Source organism: Pogoniulus pusillus, chromosome 20 (assembly GCF_015220805.1).
Source record: "Pogoniulus pusillus isolate bPogPus1 chromosome 20, bPogPus1.pri, whole genome shotgun sequence".
In the NCBI taxonomy this organism is placed as follows: Eukaryota; Metazoa; Chordata; class Aves; order Piciformes; family Lybiidae; genus Pogoniulus; species Pogoniulus pusillus.
Window position 1 is genome coordinate 10392926 of NC_087283.1, and position 19824 is coordinate 10412749.

Here is a 19824-nt window from a genome sequence, read left to right on the forward strand (position 1 = left end):
ACCACGCGCCCTGATCCTGGTGGGAAGGAGGACCACAGTGCTGAGCTGTGCACCCAGCCGGTGAGGAGCCACTCCTCCAGACTGCTATTTTTAAAGCAGCTCGCTTGCTGCTTGCTTCAGCCTCCTGCACAGCTCCAGAGCAGAATCCAGCCTGGTGCTGCCGTGCTTCCACTCGGGAATCCTGCTCGGCTCTTCCCTGGCGCTGACGTGGGCAGGAGCCACACACACGGCTTAAAGGGGAAAAGCAGGATCTAAGCAGAGCTGCGGCTGGAATGCAGCTGGGGAACTGCTCCTCCTCCCTTCCATCCCACTGAACCCGAAAAGGCAGCACAGGAGCAGGTTCCCAGGACCAAAAGGTCTGAGCATTAGCCTGCAGCTGGTTCTCATGCCCAAAGTAAGACTCCAAGCTCATGCGATGCTCACACTGCTGCAATCCTGAGGAGCTCCCAGAGCAGGTGCTGCTCTGCACCAGGGGTTTGCTGCTGTGGGGGTGGCTCTGTGTGCAAACCCCAAACCCTTGGTCCTAACCAAGATGGGAGAGAGGAGAGAAGGAACTGTGAGTCCTGGTGGATAAGTTCACCATGAGCCAGCAATGTGCCCTCCTGGCTAAGAAAGTCAATGGTCTCCTGTGGTGCACGAAGAAGAATGTGGCCAGCAGGTCAGGGAAGGTTCTCCTCCCAGTCTGCTCTGCCTCAGTGAGACCATGTCTGGAAGACTGTGTACAGTTCTGGGCTCCCTGTTTCAACAGAGAAAGAGAACTATTGGAGAGAGTTCAATAGAGGATAAAAGATGCTGAGGGACCTGGAGGCCTAGCCTGCAGAAGAGCAGCCTGAGAGGGGATCTGACCAATGATCAGCAAGAACTAAAGGGTGGGGAACAAGAGGTCAGTGGTGCCTAGCAACAGGACAAGGGGCATCAGGCACGAAAAGGAACCCGGGAGGTTTCCTCTGAACAGGAGGAGAAACTTCTTTGGTGTGAGGGTGTTGGAGCCCTAGAGCAGGCTGCCCAGAGATGTTGTGGAGTCGCCTCCTCTGGAGAGATTCCAAACCTGCCTAGATATTGTGATCCTGGGCAGCCTGCTGTGGGTGACCCTGCTTTAGCAGGAGTCTTAGACTAGATGATCTCCAGAGGTTCCTTCCAACCCTTATCATTCTATGATTCTATGAGGCAGGGAAGGGAAGATAAAATGTTGTTGTTGGAAGAACCTTTCTCGAGCTCTCAGTATGCACCGTCAGGTTGTGGAGATAGGAGCTCCACACTAGAGCTGTGGAGGAGGCTGAGCATGTAGCTATGCCAAAATCATCCGTTGGAGCTGCTCTGACAGGACACCACAGGCAGAAGAAGGAGGGACCCTGAGGAGAAATACCATTCCCAAATAAGCAGCTGGAGCTGCACGGCCGAGCGCTGTGTGGAGGAACAGGCTCTCGGCTCCTCAGCATCTGCTGCTGCTGCTCTGCCGAGCAAGCAGCCAAACAAAAGATCAATGAGAATAAATGAGAAGGGCACAGGCAGCAATCGAGCCTGCACTGCACCCCCCAGGGACGCACACCAGCCTCTTGCTGTCCCCAGCCACAGCCTGGCATGCATAAGAGTGACTCATTGTTACTGCAGAAGTTGTAGGGCACGAAACCTTCTGGAGAGTGGCGGCTCCGAGCAGGGGAAAACAGGTCTAGCCCCAGTGTGGGCAGCCCCGAGCCCCAGCACACCTGGATGCTCAGAGGGCATCTGCAGACATGCAGCAAGGCAGACTGACCATGTCTGAGTCATGATTCTCTCCCTGGAGCTGTTCTGAGGCCCGGATGGTCGATGCCTTGAGCAACCTGGTCTAGCGGGAGGTGTCCCAACTCACGCTGGAATTAGATGGTCTTTATGGTTGCTTCCAACCCAACCCATTCTATGATTCCTTGAGTTGAAAGGCAGCATGATATGACTACATCCTGAGACTCTGTGGGCATCCCAGAATTGAAAGAGAAGCACCCAGGAGAGCAGCAGCAGTGGTGTGAGACGGCAAGCAGCACAACAGCACAGGCAGATCAACAAGAGAGGGCATCCAGGAAGAACAGAAGGTAAGAGAGCAGGAGGCTGTGAAGAGCATGCTGAGAAGGGTCCAAGGGAATTGGCATGATAGCATGAAGACCACCACAGAGCACAGGAACATGGTGTGCTTGGGCTGGAGAGCTGCACCTGCAGGCAGTGCAGTGAGGAGGTGGAAGATGCACCGTGGATCATGGACATGCTGCAGAGCTGTGGGGCAGACAGCAGAGCTGCTGTGTCAGCCAAGTAAAGGATAGGAAACCAACAAGGAAAATGAGAGGAGAAGTTGTAGCAGGGTCTCCTTCACCAGAACAGTGACAAAACACCCTGAGCTGCTCCTGCTTCCCAGTCTAAAGGATGCAGAGGGTCCTGACCTAGACTTCATCCTGCACGACTAAGGTGAAAGGATGGTGGAGATGTCAGCAGAGGAGAGGTGCTGGTAGGAGGAACAAGTCTGTTTATACCCACATCAGGTCCCTGGCCATGGAGCTGAGCCCATGAGCCTCACCACTGCTCCCTGGGAACAGAGGACTCACAGGCCCTGACCCCAGTGGCTATAGTGGTTTTAAAGGCATGATTTGGCCAGAGAGCTGTGCGATAGAATCACAGAGTCATTAAGGTTGGAGAGCCAATCCAACACCACTGTGCCCACTAAACCATGTCCTGAAGTGCCATGGCTACATGTTTTCTGAACCCCTCCAGGGACTCCACCACCTCCCTGGGCAGCCTGATCCAGTGTCTGGCCAAAAGGGGAGGTTTGCCTGAGCCCTGCAGATAACACAGCTGTGCAAAGATGTGTGGAGCATCTTCTCGCCAGAGTGGCCACTGGCCAACAATCCCCTGTGATAAGGAGCTGAGAGGCTGAGATCAGAAACAACCATCTCTGTGTTAAACGAGACACCAATTTTTAGGTCCAAACATTCCAATTCCCAACAAACAGAAAGAGGTGGAGGAGGGAGGCTGAGGGGAGGAAGGCTGGGTTCACCCACCCAGCCAGTCCTCCTGGGAGCAGGCCACTGCAGACAGCGTGGATAAAAGCTCCTGGATGAAGGAAAAAGCCATCATTGATAGATTTTTTTGGTTCACAGAGACACAGCACACTGCAGCCTCTCATTCTGCATGTTAAGGAGGTGATGAGGGGCTGGGGGAGGAGGGAAATTTATGGCAGCTCCCATCATAAAGCGACCTGCTTTTCAGCACAGCCCTTCCCAGATGGCTGCTGCAGCCAGGGAGGTTCTCAGGGGGATGTGGAGGGTGGTGCTTGCCAGGCTGGCCACACTGTACCGGCTTTATGGAGCCCAGTTCAGAAGGGAGCAGCTCCGACATTCACTCTCTGCTCGGTTGCTAGGTGAGAACAGTTTCTTGACTATTTTAGTCAAAGGACTCAAGTGATAGGAGCAAAGAAAAGCCTGATGCAGCGGGGCCCAGCAGAGTCCCCAGCTGCACGCAGTAGAGCCAAGCCAGCCAGGGAAAAGGGGCACGAACGGGTGGGTTTGGGCAGCAGATGCAGTTGGTAATGAAGCTGCCAGAGAGATTTGCTTCTCACGGATTCCCTCTCACCAGCTCCACAACTTGTGACTTAACGAGCCCGTTCCCATGGAATGTCCCCCAGCACACTCCCAACCCCAGAGCCAGCTCCAGGAGAGGACCACGGCTTAGGTCAGCTGATTCAGCCAGCGTTTTCCAGTCGACTAATTAGTGTCACAGAACATACTCAGGGGATTAGCACGAAGGAGGCTGTGGAGCAGCCGAAGTTTCAAGCTCCCAGGCAAGCTCCTGCTAACCATACCCAGTCCCAGCAGCACCTCCCCGAATAAAGCTGGACCCACTGAAAAGCCCACATGTGGCAGCACTGTGCTCTCCCAGCCCAGCCCCAGCTGCGGCCTGGGCTCACTGCCAGCAGTGTGAGCAGCAGGTGGAGGGAGGGGATTCTGCCCCTCGGGTCTGCTCTCTGAGACCCCACCTGCAGTGCTGGGTCCAGCTCTGGGGTCCGCAGCACAGGAGCTGCTGGAGCAGGGCCAGGAGGCCACAGCAATGATGCAAGGGCTGGAACCCCTCTGCTGTGAGGCCAGGCTGAGAGAGTTGGGGTTGTTTAGCCCAGAGAAAAGCAGGTTCCTGGGAGATCTGGTGGACTTCCAGTGCTTGAAGGGGTTGATCAGAAAGCTGGGAACAGACTTCTTAGGAGGATCTGCTGTGACAGGACATGGGGTGATAGGTTGAAACTAAAAGAGGGAGATTTAGATTGAAGGAAGAAATTCTCTACGCTGAGGGTGGTGAGATCCTGTCTCAGGCTGCTCAGAGAGATGGGAGATGTTTCACCCCTGGAACCATTCCAGGTCAGCCTATCTGGAGCTCTGAGCAACTGGGGATCACCAGCACCCCCTCCAAACATCAGTAGAGTGTGACAGGCAGTTGGGAAGGGTGATGAGAGAGGGCAAGGTATTTGGAACACAAGAGGGCTGAGGGCAGGAAGCAGCTCCACCAGCTTACTCTATCATTCAAGAACATAAGAGCAGGCACAGTTTTTATTTCTTGTTTCAAAGCAGGAGTCAGAACAGCTCAAGGACCAACAGCTGAAGGACCTTCACCTTTGCTGCAGGCCCTGTTGGGATCTCAGGCCACATTTTCCATTTCTCCTCCCCATCCACAGTCACTCTCCCCCGACCCTGTCCAGCTGAGATGATCACAAGCCAAGAAGCCAGATGCTGATGATGCCTTTGCTGGAAGCTGATCTTTGCCAGCTCCAGAACAGGATTCTCCTCCTGCTCTTCACCATGGCAGGTCACTCACCTCCACCAGAGGCACCACCATCACTGCCTACCTAGCCACGGCAGCACAGCCTGCCGTGACATTTGGCTCAACTCAAACAGCTGTGGCAGCAGCAACAACAAAAGGACACAGAGATGCTAAGAAATCCCATGACCAGAAGCCACAATGATGTAAACCACACTCTGGTCACCACTCCCATCCCAAGGAGAACAGGGGCTGCCAGCTACTGCTGACCAGCACTAGGTTCAAACAGCATCCAACTCACTAAAGATCTCCTTCCGTGGTATCTTCAGCTACATTCAACCTCCTCTACTTTCTACTGCTCTCTCCTTGGAGAGGCTTAGGGTCAGAGATGCCAAAGACACAGAAGTCTCCATGACAAAACCCATCAAAATTAGAATTTCTCTGGTGTTTGGGGAATTTCACACAAGTGAAGCATCTGGTTTGTCACCTGCATTATATCCACAAGCCCAAGAAGCAACAGGAGAAGTTGAGGGGCTGGAGGCACAAAAAACCCAGCAGCAACTTGGCAAAGGTAAAACAAACTCCAGTGTGCTTCTAACTTCTCCTAAGCAAGTCCTCTGAGGAGACAAACCTTCTGCACCCAGCAAGGTTAAGAGGGCACCCAGCACCACTACAGACCCACAGCTTTGACACAGCCTTGGTCAGGTCCTTCTGGCGCCCAGAGGCCAAAACTAACTGACAGAATCCCAGAATCCTGTCATGGTGTGGGTTGGAAGGGACCTCTGGAGATCACCTAGTACAAGTGCCCTGCTGAAACAGGGTCACCCACAGCAGCTTGCCCAGGATCCCAGGGTCCAGGTGGGTTTGGAATCTCTCCAGAACAGGATGCTCCACAATTTCTCTGGGCAGCCTGCTCCAGCATCCTCACACCAAAGAAGCTTCTCCTGTTCACATGGAACCCTCCCCTTGTCTTTTCACTGAGCACCACTGGCAAGAGTCTGGCCTCACCCTATTGCCTCCCACTCTGGCTCTTGCAGAGCATTGATCAGATCCCCTCTCAGGCTGCTCTTCTCCAGGCTAAACACCTCCAGGTCTCTCAGCCTTTCCTCCTCACAGAGATGCTCCAGGCCCCTCAGCATCTTTGTAGCCACTACCAGACTCTCTCCAGCAGTCCCCTGTTTCTCCTGAACTGGGAGCTCACAACTAGACTCAGGACTCCAGATATGGTCTCACTATGGCAGGCACAGTGCTCTAGACCTGCATTAACACCCAACTCTCCCTGATGACAATTAAAATCCTGGAAAAGCCAAGGGACTCACAGAACTACACAGGTTGGGAAAGACCTCTACTGCTCAGCAAGTGCAAGTGACAAGGAGGCACCCAGCTGAGGAGAGTGCCTGCAGCACCAGGGAAGATACTGGGTGTTGGTGTGCTCCGGAGCTGACCTTCGAGCGGCATTCCCTGCTGCAGCAGGCAGGCCGTGGCGCAGCAGAGCAGCCGCTGGGCTCCGTGCCGGGTCTGCTGCCGTTGAGTCAGCCTCATGACTCAGCCGCGGCTCAGCGCCGCAGCCACCAGCAGCGTGAGGGTGCTGCTGTGCCCAGCTCCATGCCAGCCGCCCGTGCCCACCTCTGCCAACACCTCCCCAGCAGAGCGGTGCCCTTCTCCCTGCCACCTCTGCAGGATGTTCCTCTCTGTGCTTCTTAGTCCTGCAAATTCCTGCTATTCCCGGGTTGTTTTTTTTTTTCTATGCCTGCCCTTGTCTCAGCACAGCACCCAAACGAGGAGCTGCAGCAAGCATCAGGAGCTGCTCAAATAGTGGGGAAAAGGACCAGCTGAGCTTGCACAGTGGCTGTCAGGCAGCAGGTAGGATCTTGGCAGCAACTGTGGATGTGGGGAGATGCTGCACGAGTGGAAGGAGAAGGATGGAGAAGTCTCAGGCAGAGAGATGCTGCTCCTGCAGTGCTGGATCTGTGATGTGCAGAGTCTGGAGCCTCACAGTTTCATGCCAGGTTTTTTTTTTTCCTTCCTAAAGACAGTTCCTGGTCAGACTCACTGGGTCTGTGACTGCTGAGGTACCTCAGAAACTCCAGAGCCAGAACTGTTGCTCCAGAAATCATTTTGAAGGAGATAATTACAGGAGATTTAGCACTGAAACTACTGCACCCAAACGAAAGCCTTTAAAGCAGCATCGGCCAGAGGCACCTCCTGCAGCCCACGCCAGGCCTGTGTCTCCACAGGGAATGAACCCACATCCATAGGGAACAAATCTGGAGTGGTGCTGGGAGGGCTTGCTCAGGATCAGGCTGCAAATGAAGGCTGGAATCACTCACTGCCTTTCTAACCACACCAGCACTGCTGGCAGCACAAGGAGGGTGCTGCAAGAGCAGGGGGAAAGGGAGGGCAGGGGTAATGCCCCACTGCAGCATGAGCCAAGGACTGGGGCAGATCTCTGCCCCCAGCAGCCTTGATCCATGGAGATCTTACCAATGCTTATCAATACCTGAAGGGTGGAGGGCAAGAGGATGGACCCAAACTTTTCTCAGTGGTGCCCAGCAACAGGACAAGGGGCACTGGGCACAAACTGGAATGCAGGAGGTTCCATTTGAATGGAGAAACTTATTTGCACTGAGGGCACTGCAGCCTTGAAGTAGGCTCCCCAAAGAGCTGCTGCAGTCTTCTCTGGAGAGAACTTTAAACCCATCTGGACATTGTGATCCTGGTCAACACACTATGGGTGACCCTGCTTTAGCAGGGGAGTTGGACAACCTTTCTGGTCTGCCTGCTCCAGGCTCCAGCACTCTCAGAGTGAAGAAATTCTCCTCCTGTTCAGGTAGAACCTCCTGAGTTTCAGTTTGAGCCTGTTGCCGGGCACCACTGAGAAGATTCTGGTCACATCCTCTTGCTGCAACACTGTTGCTGATCCAAGCTAGCTTCTCCCATCTCATGCATCTGATTCCGGGAGTAAAAGATCTTGGAGAAGAGAAACAGGCTCCTGCTAAGTATCAGCTTGACTCTTTCTGTGCATTTATCTGCAGCTCCTGCTGCTATCTCCTCCCCAGCAGCTGAGTCACTTCCTCTCCTCAATCTCCACCAAACAGGTTGCTAGAGACTCGCCTACACCTTCCCAGTCTTTAAGGAGCCCAGTTTGTCTTTAAATGCATCTTTGAGTGCACTGACCACCTCCAGGCCTCCAGTTGTCCTGTTTGCACAGCAGCAACTGGGCTGCTGTGGCCTCTCAGCTCAGCTCTGCTGCCTGCACAGCTTCCCCAGGAAGGACGAGCTCTGAAGAGGAAGAGCTGTTTGGAGATAAGAGCCACACAGCTGCTGAAAGCAGAGGGGAAAGGTGAAGGTCATGTGCTGGGCATGTCTCCTGGGCTGTGCTACTGCCCCCCTGCACACACAGCAGGTGCAGCCTCTTCCCAGCACTCAGTTCTCTCCACCCTGCTGCTTCTGCTTAATTTCACAGACACACTGAATCATTAAGATTGGAAAAGACCTCTAAGAACAAGTCCAGCTGTCAATCCAACACCACCACGGCCATTAAATCATGTCCCATAGTGCCATATCAGCATGGTTTTTGAACACTTCCAGGCATGGTGACTCCAGAACCTCCCAGTTTTGCCTTGCCCTGGCCACCCTCCCTCCTTAATTCACTGGGAGACACCACAGCACCAGGAATCATGAGCACATGAAGATCTCCGATGCTGGGCTGTGACCTCATCTGCTCCTCAGTAACTGGGGACCACAATCACAAAGCCAAGTTAATTAATCCTGGGATGTCCTCGGCCCTCTGCATGCCAGGAGCACCCTGCTACCACCCTTCACCCTGTGAAGGGCAACTGATACAAGCTGTCTTCTCAGGACATCAGTTCATGTTTTCAAACTTCCTCCCTGGGCAGGGACTTCAGCAGCTGCCAAAATCACTCCTCCACATGCAGAAACCTACAGAAATGCTGGGCCAGCCCCAGGACCCGAATCCTTGCCTCTGCCACAGCCCTCACTGCTGTGGTGGCTGCGTGAGCAGGCACTGGTGACCTTTAGGAACATGACCTGACAAGTTCTGAGCCAACAGCTCGCTGAAGCTGATGCACCACGTCCTGCAGCCAAGCTCCCCAGCCACTCACAGCAAATCCAGCCTTCCTACCTTTTCAAAGCACATTCCCAATGTTTAGCCCATTTTATCTCTTTGTACAATTCTTGACCCATACCTGACCAGAACTGTTTCCAAGTTCAGGTCTCCTAGGAAGGACCAACAGAAATCTCTGCCCACAAAGGCACAGCAAAGTCCCTTCCAACCAAACACCATCGTTTTCTCTATGTCAAAGCTCTGAGACATCTCTTCCCCCTTCTTTACAAATCCAACAGCCCATTCCGCGTCTCTGTAGCTAAGTGGGGCTGTGGTGGGAAAGAGTCACATGTACCAACAACTCTTCTGCCACAAGATGTGACCTGCCTGGCCATGACACAGCCTTGAAACACTCTCAGCAACACCAACACTTCCCAGAAACCAGGTGTGTGCTGAGAATGTACTGCTCAGTCACACTGTAATCACCAAAGCAATCTTATCAGACCCAAAAACAGAGGCAAAGAGGTCACCTTAGCATCCTTCTAGTCCTGAGGACTAACCACGTCAGCCCTAAAGATCCAACCTAAACACTGAAACAGACCCAGATGGCCACATCACCAGAGAGTCAGATCTCCAGCCCTTCAGAATGGCCTCCAGTCAGCTGTACCTTTGTTTGACAGTGCCTGTGCACACACCAATTGGAAAGAATCGCTCAAAGACAGCAAAGAACTGTGAGTTGAAAGCTCCAAATCAACAAACACGACTAGAGAGGTATCAGTTCATCAGCTGGGCTAGTTAGAAGCAAAGGAGATCAGAGCAACAGCCAAAGAAGGGGGTGTCTCCTCACAGGGCCACCTCTTGGTCTTGTTAAATATCCCTAAGAACATAAGAGCTGTAATCCACTCAGCGGCAGATGTGTAGCGCACCCCACGGCAGTTATCCTCTTGTCCTCGTGCCTCTTCCTTCAGTTAAAAGCTGCAGGAAATTGGATGCAGCACCCCAGCAGAGACTGTCTGGATACTGGGCACAGCGTGCTCCCCACCACTCGTGTCCAGAAGGTGGAATTTCTGTACCTGTATCCGAGTCTTTTTGATCTCCATTTGTTCCAACAGTGAAAGGCAACTTCCGCTTGGTCGCTCGCTCCTTCACCTCTTTGCCGCCATCGCTCCGGTCCAACTTTGGAGTCTTGGTTAGAGAAACTTTATCTTTATCCTAGAAAAAGAGGAGACCACATCAACAAGAGCCTTCCCCAGCCTGTGCCTCCTTAACCCCCAAAAGTCCTGCACCAGCCTCACACAGCACTCGTCCTCTTCTTTCTACTACGGGTTTCCTCAGCAGCATGGATTAGTGCCCTGCAGAACAGAGGCTCCATCAAGGTAAAGTGATAAAATACCCCCAGAGAAGAGTGAGGCCAACCAAGGCTGGCACTTGGTGCCAAACCTGCAACTAACTGATGTGCAAACCAGAGCCAACATCTTGAGTGAAGCTGGGAATGTGCCTGGCCATGAGCATGGGGACAGGCAGGCTGGAGGAACTCAAGTGTTTCTGATCCTCATCAGTTGGGAAAGGTTTCTCAGGATGAGGCAGGGCTCTTTTCAGTGGTGGCAAGAGACAGGACAAGGTACAAAAGGCACAAACTGGAACCCGGGGAATTCCATCTGAACAGGAGGAGAAAATTTTTTGGTGTGAGGGTGGTGAGCTCCAGCACCCTCACGGCCAAGAATTTTCTCCTCCTGTTCAGACAGAACCTCCTGGGTTCCAGTCTGTGACCACTGCCCCTTGTCTTTTGTCCTGCCACTGGGCACTACTGAAACTCAGCCCAGCCCCATCCTCTTGCCCCCCCACCCTTTAGCTCTTGCTCAGCATTGATCAGATCCCCTCTCAGGCTGCTCTCCTCCAGGCTGAACAGTCCCAGGTCTCTCAGCCTTTCCTCCTCACAGAGATATTCCACTTTTCTCAGCAACTTCCTGGCCCACTGCTGGACTCTCTTCAGCAGTTCCTGGTCTCTCTTGAACTGGGGAGCCAGAACTGGACACAGTTTTAGAATCAAAGGATGGTTTAGGCTGGAAGGGACCTCAAAGATCATCCAGTTCCAAACCCCTGCCATTGGCAGGGACACCTCCCACTAGAACAGGTTGCTCAAGGCCTCCTCTAACTTAGCCTTGAACACCTCCAGGGAAGGAGTCTCCACACCTCCACGGGCAACCCTCACTGTAAAGAACTTCTTCCTAACATGCAGTTTAAATCTCCCCTCTGCCGGTTTAAATCCCTTACCCCTTGTCCTGTCACTGCAAGACTTCGTAAGTAGTCCCTCCCCAGCTCTCCTGCTGGCCCCCTTCAGACACTGGAAGGCTACGAGAAAGTGTCGTGGAAGCCTTCTCTTCTCGAGGCTGCAGAGCCCCAACTCTCCCAGCCTGTCCTCATAGGATCAGTGCAAGCCTACGAACGCTGCAAGCCCAGAGAAGCAGTGGAGGACAGGTACACATACAACTTATTCCAGAAAGTTATTGCAAGGCTGTTGAAAAGCTCCGTGCTGGGGGAGCGGCAGAGCAGAGGAATGAGGTCAGAGCACCCTTCCCGGGCAGGGCAGCGGGCGCAGCGCGGCGGCAGCGGCGGTGCGGAGGGCGGCGTGGGGCAGGCTCGGGCAGGGCTGGGGCTGCAGCCGCCCGGCGCTCCCGGCCGCTCGCCCAGGAAACTCAGCACAAGGCAAGAGCAAGGAAAGAGGGAAGCGGCGGCGGGGCCGGCGCTGCTTTGAAGATTAATTTGTACAGGAGCACAACGAGAACCTTTTAAACTAATTGGAGCACGGAAGATGCTAACTGTGCTCCCTCCTCCCCGCACCCCCACATCCTCCCGGGAAAGCGGTGACCTGCTGGGGACGCCTGCAGCTGTTGGTGGGGAAAACAGGGCGGAGAAATGAAGGCAGTGTGCAGAACTTACTCCTGGAAGTAACCTGTGCTTTCATTTCTTACTTTGAGCTTTACTTCCTCTTTTGTACAGAGTCACAGAATCACTCAGGTCGGAAAAGACCTCTAAGATCATCAGGCCCAACCGATCGTGTAGAGAAAAACGCTGCCCTTTTCTTGAGCAAAAGCTGTTCTCATTCTTAGGTCTTCTCATACCTGAAGTGAGCTCAGACTCATCGGAATCAGGTTTCACAAAAGGAAAGAAACCTGAGTTAATTGCGGCTGCAGAGAAACTTGCAAGAACATCCCCGAGTAAGGCGGCCTGGGGGCTCTGGAAGGCTGGGACAGCTCTTGCTGAGAGCAGGTGAGCCTGGGGATGGGGATACTGCTGAGGGCTCAGCCACTGCAACCGGTTCCCCTCCCTCTGCAGGTGTTGCTAAAAGCTTTGGCAAGGAGGAGACGGCAGAGGGTGGCTTTAGGAAAATCCCCAAGTGTCACGTTACATTCTTAGTAAGATTTACTCGGTGACTAACTGACCCACCAACAGTTACTCTTGCTGCAGTTCAGGGATGCATCACAGGTTGCTGTCAGCCATGACGGTCTGGAGCCCAAACCCATCACAAGCTGGCCCCTAGAAGCTGCTGCATGTGAGCTGCGAGGTTGACACAAGCCATGCAAGTGGCACACGGAAGGGCTCAGCTGACTTCCTACAACACAGACCTCTAATGGGCAGGAGAGACCCAAATCCCTCTGCTCAGGTCATTTGGGACACACATAAACAAAAGCGACTTTGCCCCCTCATGCAGAGCTCCAGCTAGGGCAGCTCACTGTCCCAAACTGGCTTCTCAGAGCAAACCCAAAACAGGGTATTGCTCCATGCAAAATCTTGCAGGGCAGAGCCATGCACAGGATCCCACCCAGCTCTGCTGCTGAGCGAGCTCAGCTTGCCTTGCAGGCTGAGCCGTGTGTCTGCAGCCTCCTCCTCCTCTGTCCATGCGAGCTGCGGAGCCCACACACAAACTCTGAACCATTGCCTCTGCCCGCCCAGAGCTCTGCTGGAGCTGTGCCTTCACTTCAACCCCGACCAAACCTGACTCACAGCCCAGCTGCTTATGCAGAGACTTGCATTACCAGTGGTGGAAATCCCCGAAGCTCTTTGTTCTCCAAAATGAGCTCAAAGTATTTCAGGTTGCAATGGCAGCCAAGGGCTGGAATCCCTCTGTGTGAGGACAGGATAAGAGAACTGGGGTTGTTCAGCCTGGAGAAGAGAAGGCTGCAGGGACACCTTCTCATGGCCTTCCACTACTTCAAGGGGCTGAGAAGAAAGCTGGGGACAGACTTTTTAGCAGGGCCTGTTGTGACAGGACAAGGGGTGATGGCTTGAAGCTAATACAGAGAGAGATTTAGCTTGGATAGAAGGAAGACATTTTTCCACTGAGCTGGCCCAGATTGCCCAGAGAGGTGGGAGATGCCCCAAACCTAGAACCATTGCAGGTCAGGTTATTTGGGGTTCTGAGCAACCTGTCCTAGCTGCAGATGTTCCTGCATCAGGGTTGGACTAGCTGACCTTACAAGGTCCCTTGCAAAGCAAACCAGGCTTTGATTCTGTGATTCCAGATAAAATAAGCAACAACAAACCAAGCCATCCCTAGGAGCCTGGCAGGAGAAGCCTAGAAGGACCAAGGTCCCACCACCCAAGCCCCTGGGCACACCAAACCGTTGCTGCAGGCAGAAGAACCCATGCTGCAGAAAGCAAACACTGCGGGAGTGGGGCTTTCCCTGCATTAACAGCAGCAGATCACTTCCTGAACAGGGCTGTGCTGGCAGGAGTCACAGGGCAGGAGCGAGGTTCTCACCCTGTGCTGCAAAGGAGACAGAGTTTTACCAGGCACTGCAGACAGCGAAAACCAAACTCAGCATTCCCTAGATCTGACTCCATCCAAGGCTTTCCAACCCCAGAGCACACCAAGTGCACACAAAGCTTCCAAAAGCCTGAATTCTTGTTGTGATCAACCCTGCAATGAACTGCCTGAAGTATGGAGTCAACTGGAAGAGAAGCCTCATTCTCACATGCCTCAGGCACTGAGGGTTGTCAGAAATACTGCCCTGTGGTGACCAGGGGCTGCTCATCTCCACTGAAACACCAACTCCTCAGCATCTACCTCACATCCTGGCAGGTGGATCTGTGCTGGATGCACAGCTCAGCACTTACAGAATTGTTTTGATTGGAAGAGACCTTTAGGATCCAACCATCAGACAGCACTGCCAGGTCACCACCACTAAACCATGTCCTTCAGCACCACAGCTTTGAATCCCCTCCAGGGATGGGGACTCCATCACTGCCCTGAGCTGCCTGGGCCAGGCCTTGACAACCCTCAAGGGGAAGAAATTGTCCCTCATGTCCAACCTAAACCTCCCCAGGTTTAGGGGAATATGAGACCATTTCCTTTTGTCCTATGGTTTGTTCTTTGAAAGGAGAGACCAACCCCCACCTGGCTCCAGCCTCCTTTCAGGGAGTTGTAGAGTCAAAAGATCTTTCCTCAGCCGCCTTTTCTCTAGGCTGAACAGCTCCAGTTCCCTCAGCTGCTTCTCACAAGGCTTGTGCTCTAGACCCTTCACCAGCTTTGCTGCTCTTCTCTGGACCTGCTCCAGAACCTCAATGTCCTTCTTGGAGTGAGTAGCTCAAATGTGAACTCAGTACTCAAGGTGTTTTCATCAGTGCCCAATACAGGGGGCCAATCCCTGCCCTGGTCCTGCTGGTCACACTATTGCTGATCCAAGCCAGGATATTGTTGGGCAGAGACTGGCTCATCTTCAGCCGCTGCCAACCAGCACCCTTAGGTCCTTTTGTACTGGACAGTTTCCAGTCACTCTGTCCCCACCCTGGAGCCTTCATCGAGTTGTTGTGCCCTAAGTGCAGAACTCAGCACTTGACCCTGTTGAGCCACTCGCTCCCACAGCACAGAGAGCTCTGACAGTGCAACAGGCTTCACGAAGAACCGAAAGCAGCACTCTGCTGCCTGCCCTGAAACTGGGCGAAGAGAGAGGAGAAGCAGCATTTTTATGCCTTCTGCCAGCTCCTACAAGCAAGCTTCAGGCTCAGGCACTGTTCTGCTCAGCATCCAGTTCAACCACTGCAGGAAAGCCAGGATTTGGACTGAGCAAGTGGGAGCATTCCCCTTCAAAGAGCCAGCCCCTTGGAGCACAGGCGGTGACCACGCACCAAGCGGACCCAAGCGCATCAGGAAATGGTTTCCGCAACTGCTCTGAGCCTTGCTGCAGAGCTCTGCTCAGCCTAAGCCATGAGTAATCTGCTGCTGCTCTGGGCATCTCTGGATCTACACCAGAGAGGAGAATTACTCATATATGGCATGTGTATTTTTACAAACCCCTTCAGACTGCACTCCAGCAGAGCCCCCAGCGCTGCCGAGCTCCCGCCCCGGGCAGGCTGCATGCAGCCATATAAGGTTGGCAGGACCCGACCGGTCGCTGTGGGAGAAACAGCTCCTCGGTCACAGCAGCAAAGCAGATGAAGAAGCATCTAATGCTGCTGGCCAGAGGACAACAGAGAAATGGTCTTTGAGCCACTTTGTTCTAGTGGCTGCATCAGCAGGAGCAACATCTCACACGTTCCATGGGAAGGTTGTGCTTCCCTGGAGGCGCACAGAGCAGAGAGCCAGCAGGAGTTCCCTCCAATAATCAGCTCTGCAGCTGGAAGGCAGCAGCTCACTTCCACAAAGCAGGAGGACACTGCAGAAAGTGCAGCCTCCCAGAGAGCCTGCTGGAGCGCCTGCAAGTGCAGAACTCAGCCCACTGCCACACCAGGACTATGAAGTGTCCTGCACCATTCTCACCTCCAGTCCCAGAGCTCCAGAGCCTACACATGTGACTCATGCTTGTCACAGTCACCCCACAGGTCATGACGACTCCATGAATGTTCCAGGCTGGGGGCAGAGTCTGGAAACTGGTGGAAAAGGACCTCGGGGTGTTGGATTGCAACTGTGCCCAGGTGGCCAAAAAAGCCAACACCATGTGTGGCCAGCAGGAGCTGGGCAGGGTTCGTCCCCCTGCACTGGGCACTGGTGAGGCCACATCTCAAATCCTAAGCTTAGATCTGGGCCCTTCAAGAAGGACTTTAAGGTGCTAGAGTGGGTTCAAGGAAGAGTAGCAAAGCTGGTGAAGGGGCTGGAGAATAGGTCTTGTAAGAAGCAGCTGGGGGAACTGAAGTTGTTAGCCTGGAGTAAAGGAAGCTGAGGGGAGACCTTCTCACTCTCTACATCTCCCTGAAAGGAGGATGGAGTCAAGTGAGGCTCTGTCTCTTCTTTCAAAGAACAAGTGACAAGATGAAAGGAAATGGCCTTAAGTCATGCCAGAGGAGGTTCAGGTTGGACATGAGGAACAACTTCTTCCCCTTGAGGGCTGGTTATCTGGGCCTGGCCCAGGCAGCTCAAGGCAGTGAGTCCCCCATCTCTGGAGAGGTTTCAAAACTGTGGAGAGGTGGTGCTGAGGGACATGGTTTACTGATGACCTGGCAGTGCTGGGTTAAGAGTTGGACTTGGTGATCTTAAAGGCCTCTTCCAACCAAAACAATCCTCTGATGCTGTGTTAAGGCTGTTTAATGTCAAAACAACTGCTGATATTAAGGTCACATTGAGAGAACACTGAGGTGGCCATGCAGCTCCTGATTTGCCACACTCACCCTATGCACCATCTCAGGCAGCCCTGGTGGGTGCACATCCCTCTGTGTAGCACAGCTTGGGCTCTGCCTGGCCACCCTCTGTTTTCTCCAGCCTCTGCCAGCAGCTTGTGCCAAGTGCCAGGCTCAGGCCGTTCCAAGTGTTGACAAAGGTGAGATAAATGAAAAGCAGTGGCTGGTTTGAAGGGCAGGAACCACAGAATCTGGGAGGAGGAGGTCTGAGGACTGAGTGCTTTTACCATGAGTCACTGCTCCAGCTCAGCTCCAGTGCTAACTGGAAAACAGAGCCATCTGCTGCACCGTGTCCTTTGGCTGGATCTCAGCTCTCAGTCCCCAGAGGACAGGAGCCCTCAACCCTCCCCTCTGTTGAGAAGAACATAGCTCAGTGAGCAGAAAGGACAGGGAAGAACCTTACTCAACTCCACTCTCCACAGGTCTGCGTGGACACCGCTGAATGGGAAGCAGGAGGTTGTGTCCCACTTAGCCAGCAGAGCTGATTCCAGTTCCCAGCATGCCTCACACCCCCCAGCAAGCCTGCTCTGTAAATAACACCCAGCCCTTGAGCTGCTGCCAGTGCTGAAATAAAATGGGACCTGGTTCACACCACAAGTGACCTTCTCCCTCCTGAAGCACCTCACCAACGTTATGCTCCTCCTGGAGTGCACACAAAACCCTGTGGTTGTATACCCTGTGCTGCTGGGCTCTGCCTCCTCTGCCAGGGTGAATGCTGGTGTCTCAGAATGATGGCATCACAGAGGTTGGAAAGACCTCCCAGATCATCGAGTCCAACCCTTAACCCAGCACTGCCAGGTCACCACTAAACCATGTCCCTCAGCATCATATCTAAGCAGCTTTGAAAACCCTCCAGGGATGAGGACACCACCACTGCCCTGGGCAGTCCAGTCCAGGCCCTGACAATCTTTCTGGGGAAGAAATTTTTCCTCATGTGCAACCTAAGCTTTCCCTGGGGCAATTTGAGGCCATTTCCTCTTGCCCTCCTCTGGTGAAGAGACCAACCCCCATGAGGCTCCAACCTCCTTTCAAGGAGTTGTAGAGAACCAGAAGGTCTCCCTTTAACCTCCTTTTCTCCAAGCTGAGCAATCCCAGTTCTCACAGCTGCTCCTCGTGAGCCTTGTGCTCTACACCCCTCACCAGCTCACTGGCCTTGCAACAGGGCAACTCTTTCACCTCCATCAGCCCTGCTCCCAGTCTTTGTCCTACAACAAGTCTCAGCAAAGTGCAGTGCTCCACCTCCGGGCACAGCTTCTGATCTGGAGCCGTGCACACGTGGTGACACAGGAGGGGGAAGCAGGCAGATGCCCCCCACCACTCAATAACCAAATTTCTCCCTGGGATTTTCCTGTTAGTTCTAATTTTCCTAATTCTGTCAATCATGTGAAGTCAGTCCTAAGAGGAGTCACTATCACCAGCGTGGGGGGGACAGAACAAGCAAGGTGGCACCAGTGGTACTTATCAAGCCCAGCTTCAGCTCTTGGGTCTGGCTGAAACTCCTGGGGGAATGCTGAGAAACTGGGGCAAGACGGAAGGAGAGTGGCAGAGATCTGTTTCCTGAGCAGAAACAGCAAATGAAGGATTTGATTTTTCTTTAAAGGTAACATCTGCACAACTCTCCTGGAAACCAGCAACAACCAGAAGGATGAAGAAACACTGAATGAGAGGAGGCAGAGCTAAAGATGAGCAAAATGAGAAGTATGAACTCATTTACCCTCAAACCCTGATTTCATCTCAGTAACCTCAAAACCTGAACACCTCAAATGAAGTCCCAGAAGCTGTAAACTTCAGCAGGGAAGCTCACAATCTGAGTCCTCACTCTCTAAGCCCAGACTTCTGGGTGAAGCAAAACCAGCTGTGCCTGACACAGACGCTGCATTTACAGCTGGAGGAGGAGGAGGAGGAGAAACTCCTCCCTTGCACAGCCCGTGCTTGGGAGAACGCTGCATCACCCATCACTGCAAAGAGCCTTAAAAACACTCAGGCGAGAAGAGAATCTCCCAAAGCATCCCAGCTTGGCCAGGCTGGGTCTACACAGCCAGAGCACCTCCTGGGAAGCGTCACAGCACTGAGGACTAAACGGGAGCCCAGCACCATGCAGAGATCTGACTCCAGAGAGAGCACAGCCCACAGCAACCTCCTGCCCCGTGAAATGCTGATGCAGCCTGAGGACGCCAGAGCCAAGGGGCAGCAGCTCTGAAGGTAGCCAAGTGAAGCAAACACTACCTTTTTCCCCGTTTGTTTCTCCACCATGTCGTTGCTGAGAGAGAAATCTTCTGGCTGTGGTGTTTTAGAACACCCACCCTTGGGCATCGTTCTGCCTTCCTTACTTGATCTTCATTTATGCTGCCATCGCCTCATCATCAACCGTCTGTGTAGAGAGAGGAAAAGAGCAGTCAGACATCTCAAAAGGGCCTTTTGACAGGGGGACAGAAGAGCAGGAACATTTCCCATGGGGGTAACCCCTTACCAAAGTCTGCCATGGTAACACCAAGATGGCAGAGAACCTCCAAATGCCATGCACCACAGCCCAGAAAGGGCAAAACCTCTGCTGGCTTTGGCTACCTTCCACATGAGAGGCAAGCTGGGGCCTGCAGCAAGAACATGACTTGTTTCCCCTGCAAGGAAAAGCCTACAGTGGATCAAGCCCAAACAGAGAACAACATCCCTCACATTCTACACCTACAGCATCACTGTCAGCCTGCACAAAGCTTCTTGCACCTCCAGCTCTGTGCAGGGTTTGAGGACATGAAGATGGACCCTCAAACACATCTGGGGCAAGGACAGTCTTGCTCCCCCAGTCTGTCAGGCTGAATTCCCAGGCACAGAACCAATGCACAGAATCCCAGCATGGTGAGGGTTGGAAAGAACCCTCTAGAGATCATCCATTCCAACCCCTTGCTAAAGAAGGGTGACCCACAGCAGGCTGCCCAGGATCACAACGTCCAGATGGGTCTGGAATCTCTCCAGAAAAGGAGACACACATCACTATACCACAAAGCCTATGTATAAAAGACACTTTTGGAACACACTGCCACCGTGAGACAAGACCAGAAAGCACTGAGGGGGCCCAGTGCTCCCGGAGGGGTTGGCCACGGGTTCCTCACCCCAGCACTGGCACTGCCTTAGCCTAGGTAAGACAATTTGGAGAATAACAAAGAGCTGCCTGCTCCTGCCATGGGTTGCCTGGTTACAGGGCTGAAAAGACAACTGACATCTGAAACACAGCAAAGCACCAGCTGCAACTGGGAGCACAAGCACTGGGTGAAGCCAGGGCAGGCGAGTCCTTTTGTAGATGAACAAAAAGCCCCTCCTCTCCCAAGATCAGAGGCTAAAAACCACCCATGCAACTCCCTGTCTCCAAGGAGTGACCCACA

The 19824-nt window shown here is 53.4% G+C and overlaps 1 protein-coding gene across 2 annotated transcripts in view; it reads right to left on the reverse strand.

The window, feature by feature from the left end:
- Positions 1-19824, reverse strand: part of ANKRD11 (ankyrin repeat domain containing 11) — a 168110-nt gene that overhangs the window by 22238 nt on the left and 126048 nt on the right. The window contains exons 1-3 of one of the 2 annotated variants that reach the window (XM_064160139.1): positions 18918-19013; positions 18674-18818; positions 9907-10045 (exon numbers count right to left, since the gene is read on the reverse strand). In XM_064160139.1, coding sequence (XP_064016209.1) covers positions 9907-10045; positions 18674-18760 — 226 coding nt within the window. In that variant the 5' untranslated portion in view covers positions 18761-18818; positions 18918-19013. Of the gene's footprint in view, positions 1-9906; positions 10046-18673; positions 18819-18917; positions 19014-19824 lie in introns of those variants that run through there. The other variant, XM_064160138.1, reaches the window with a different exon arrangement.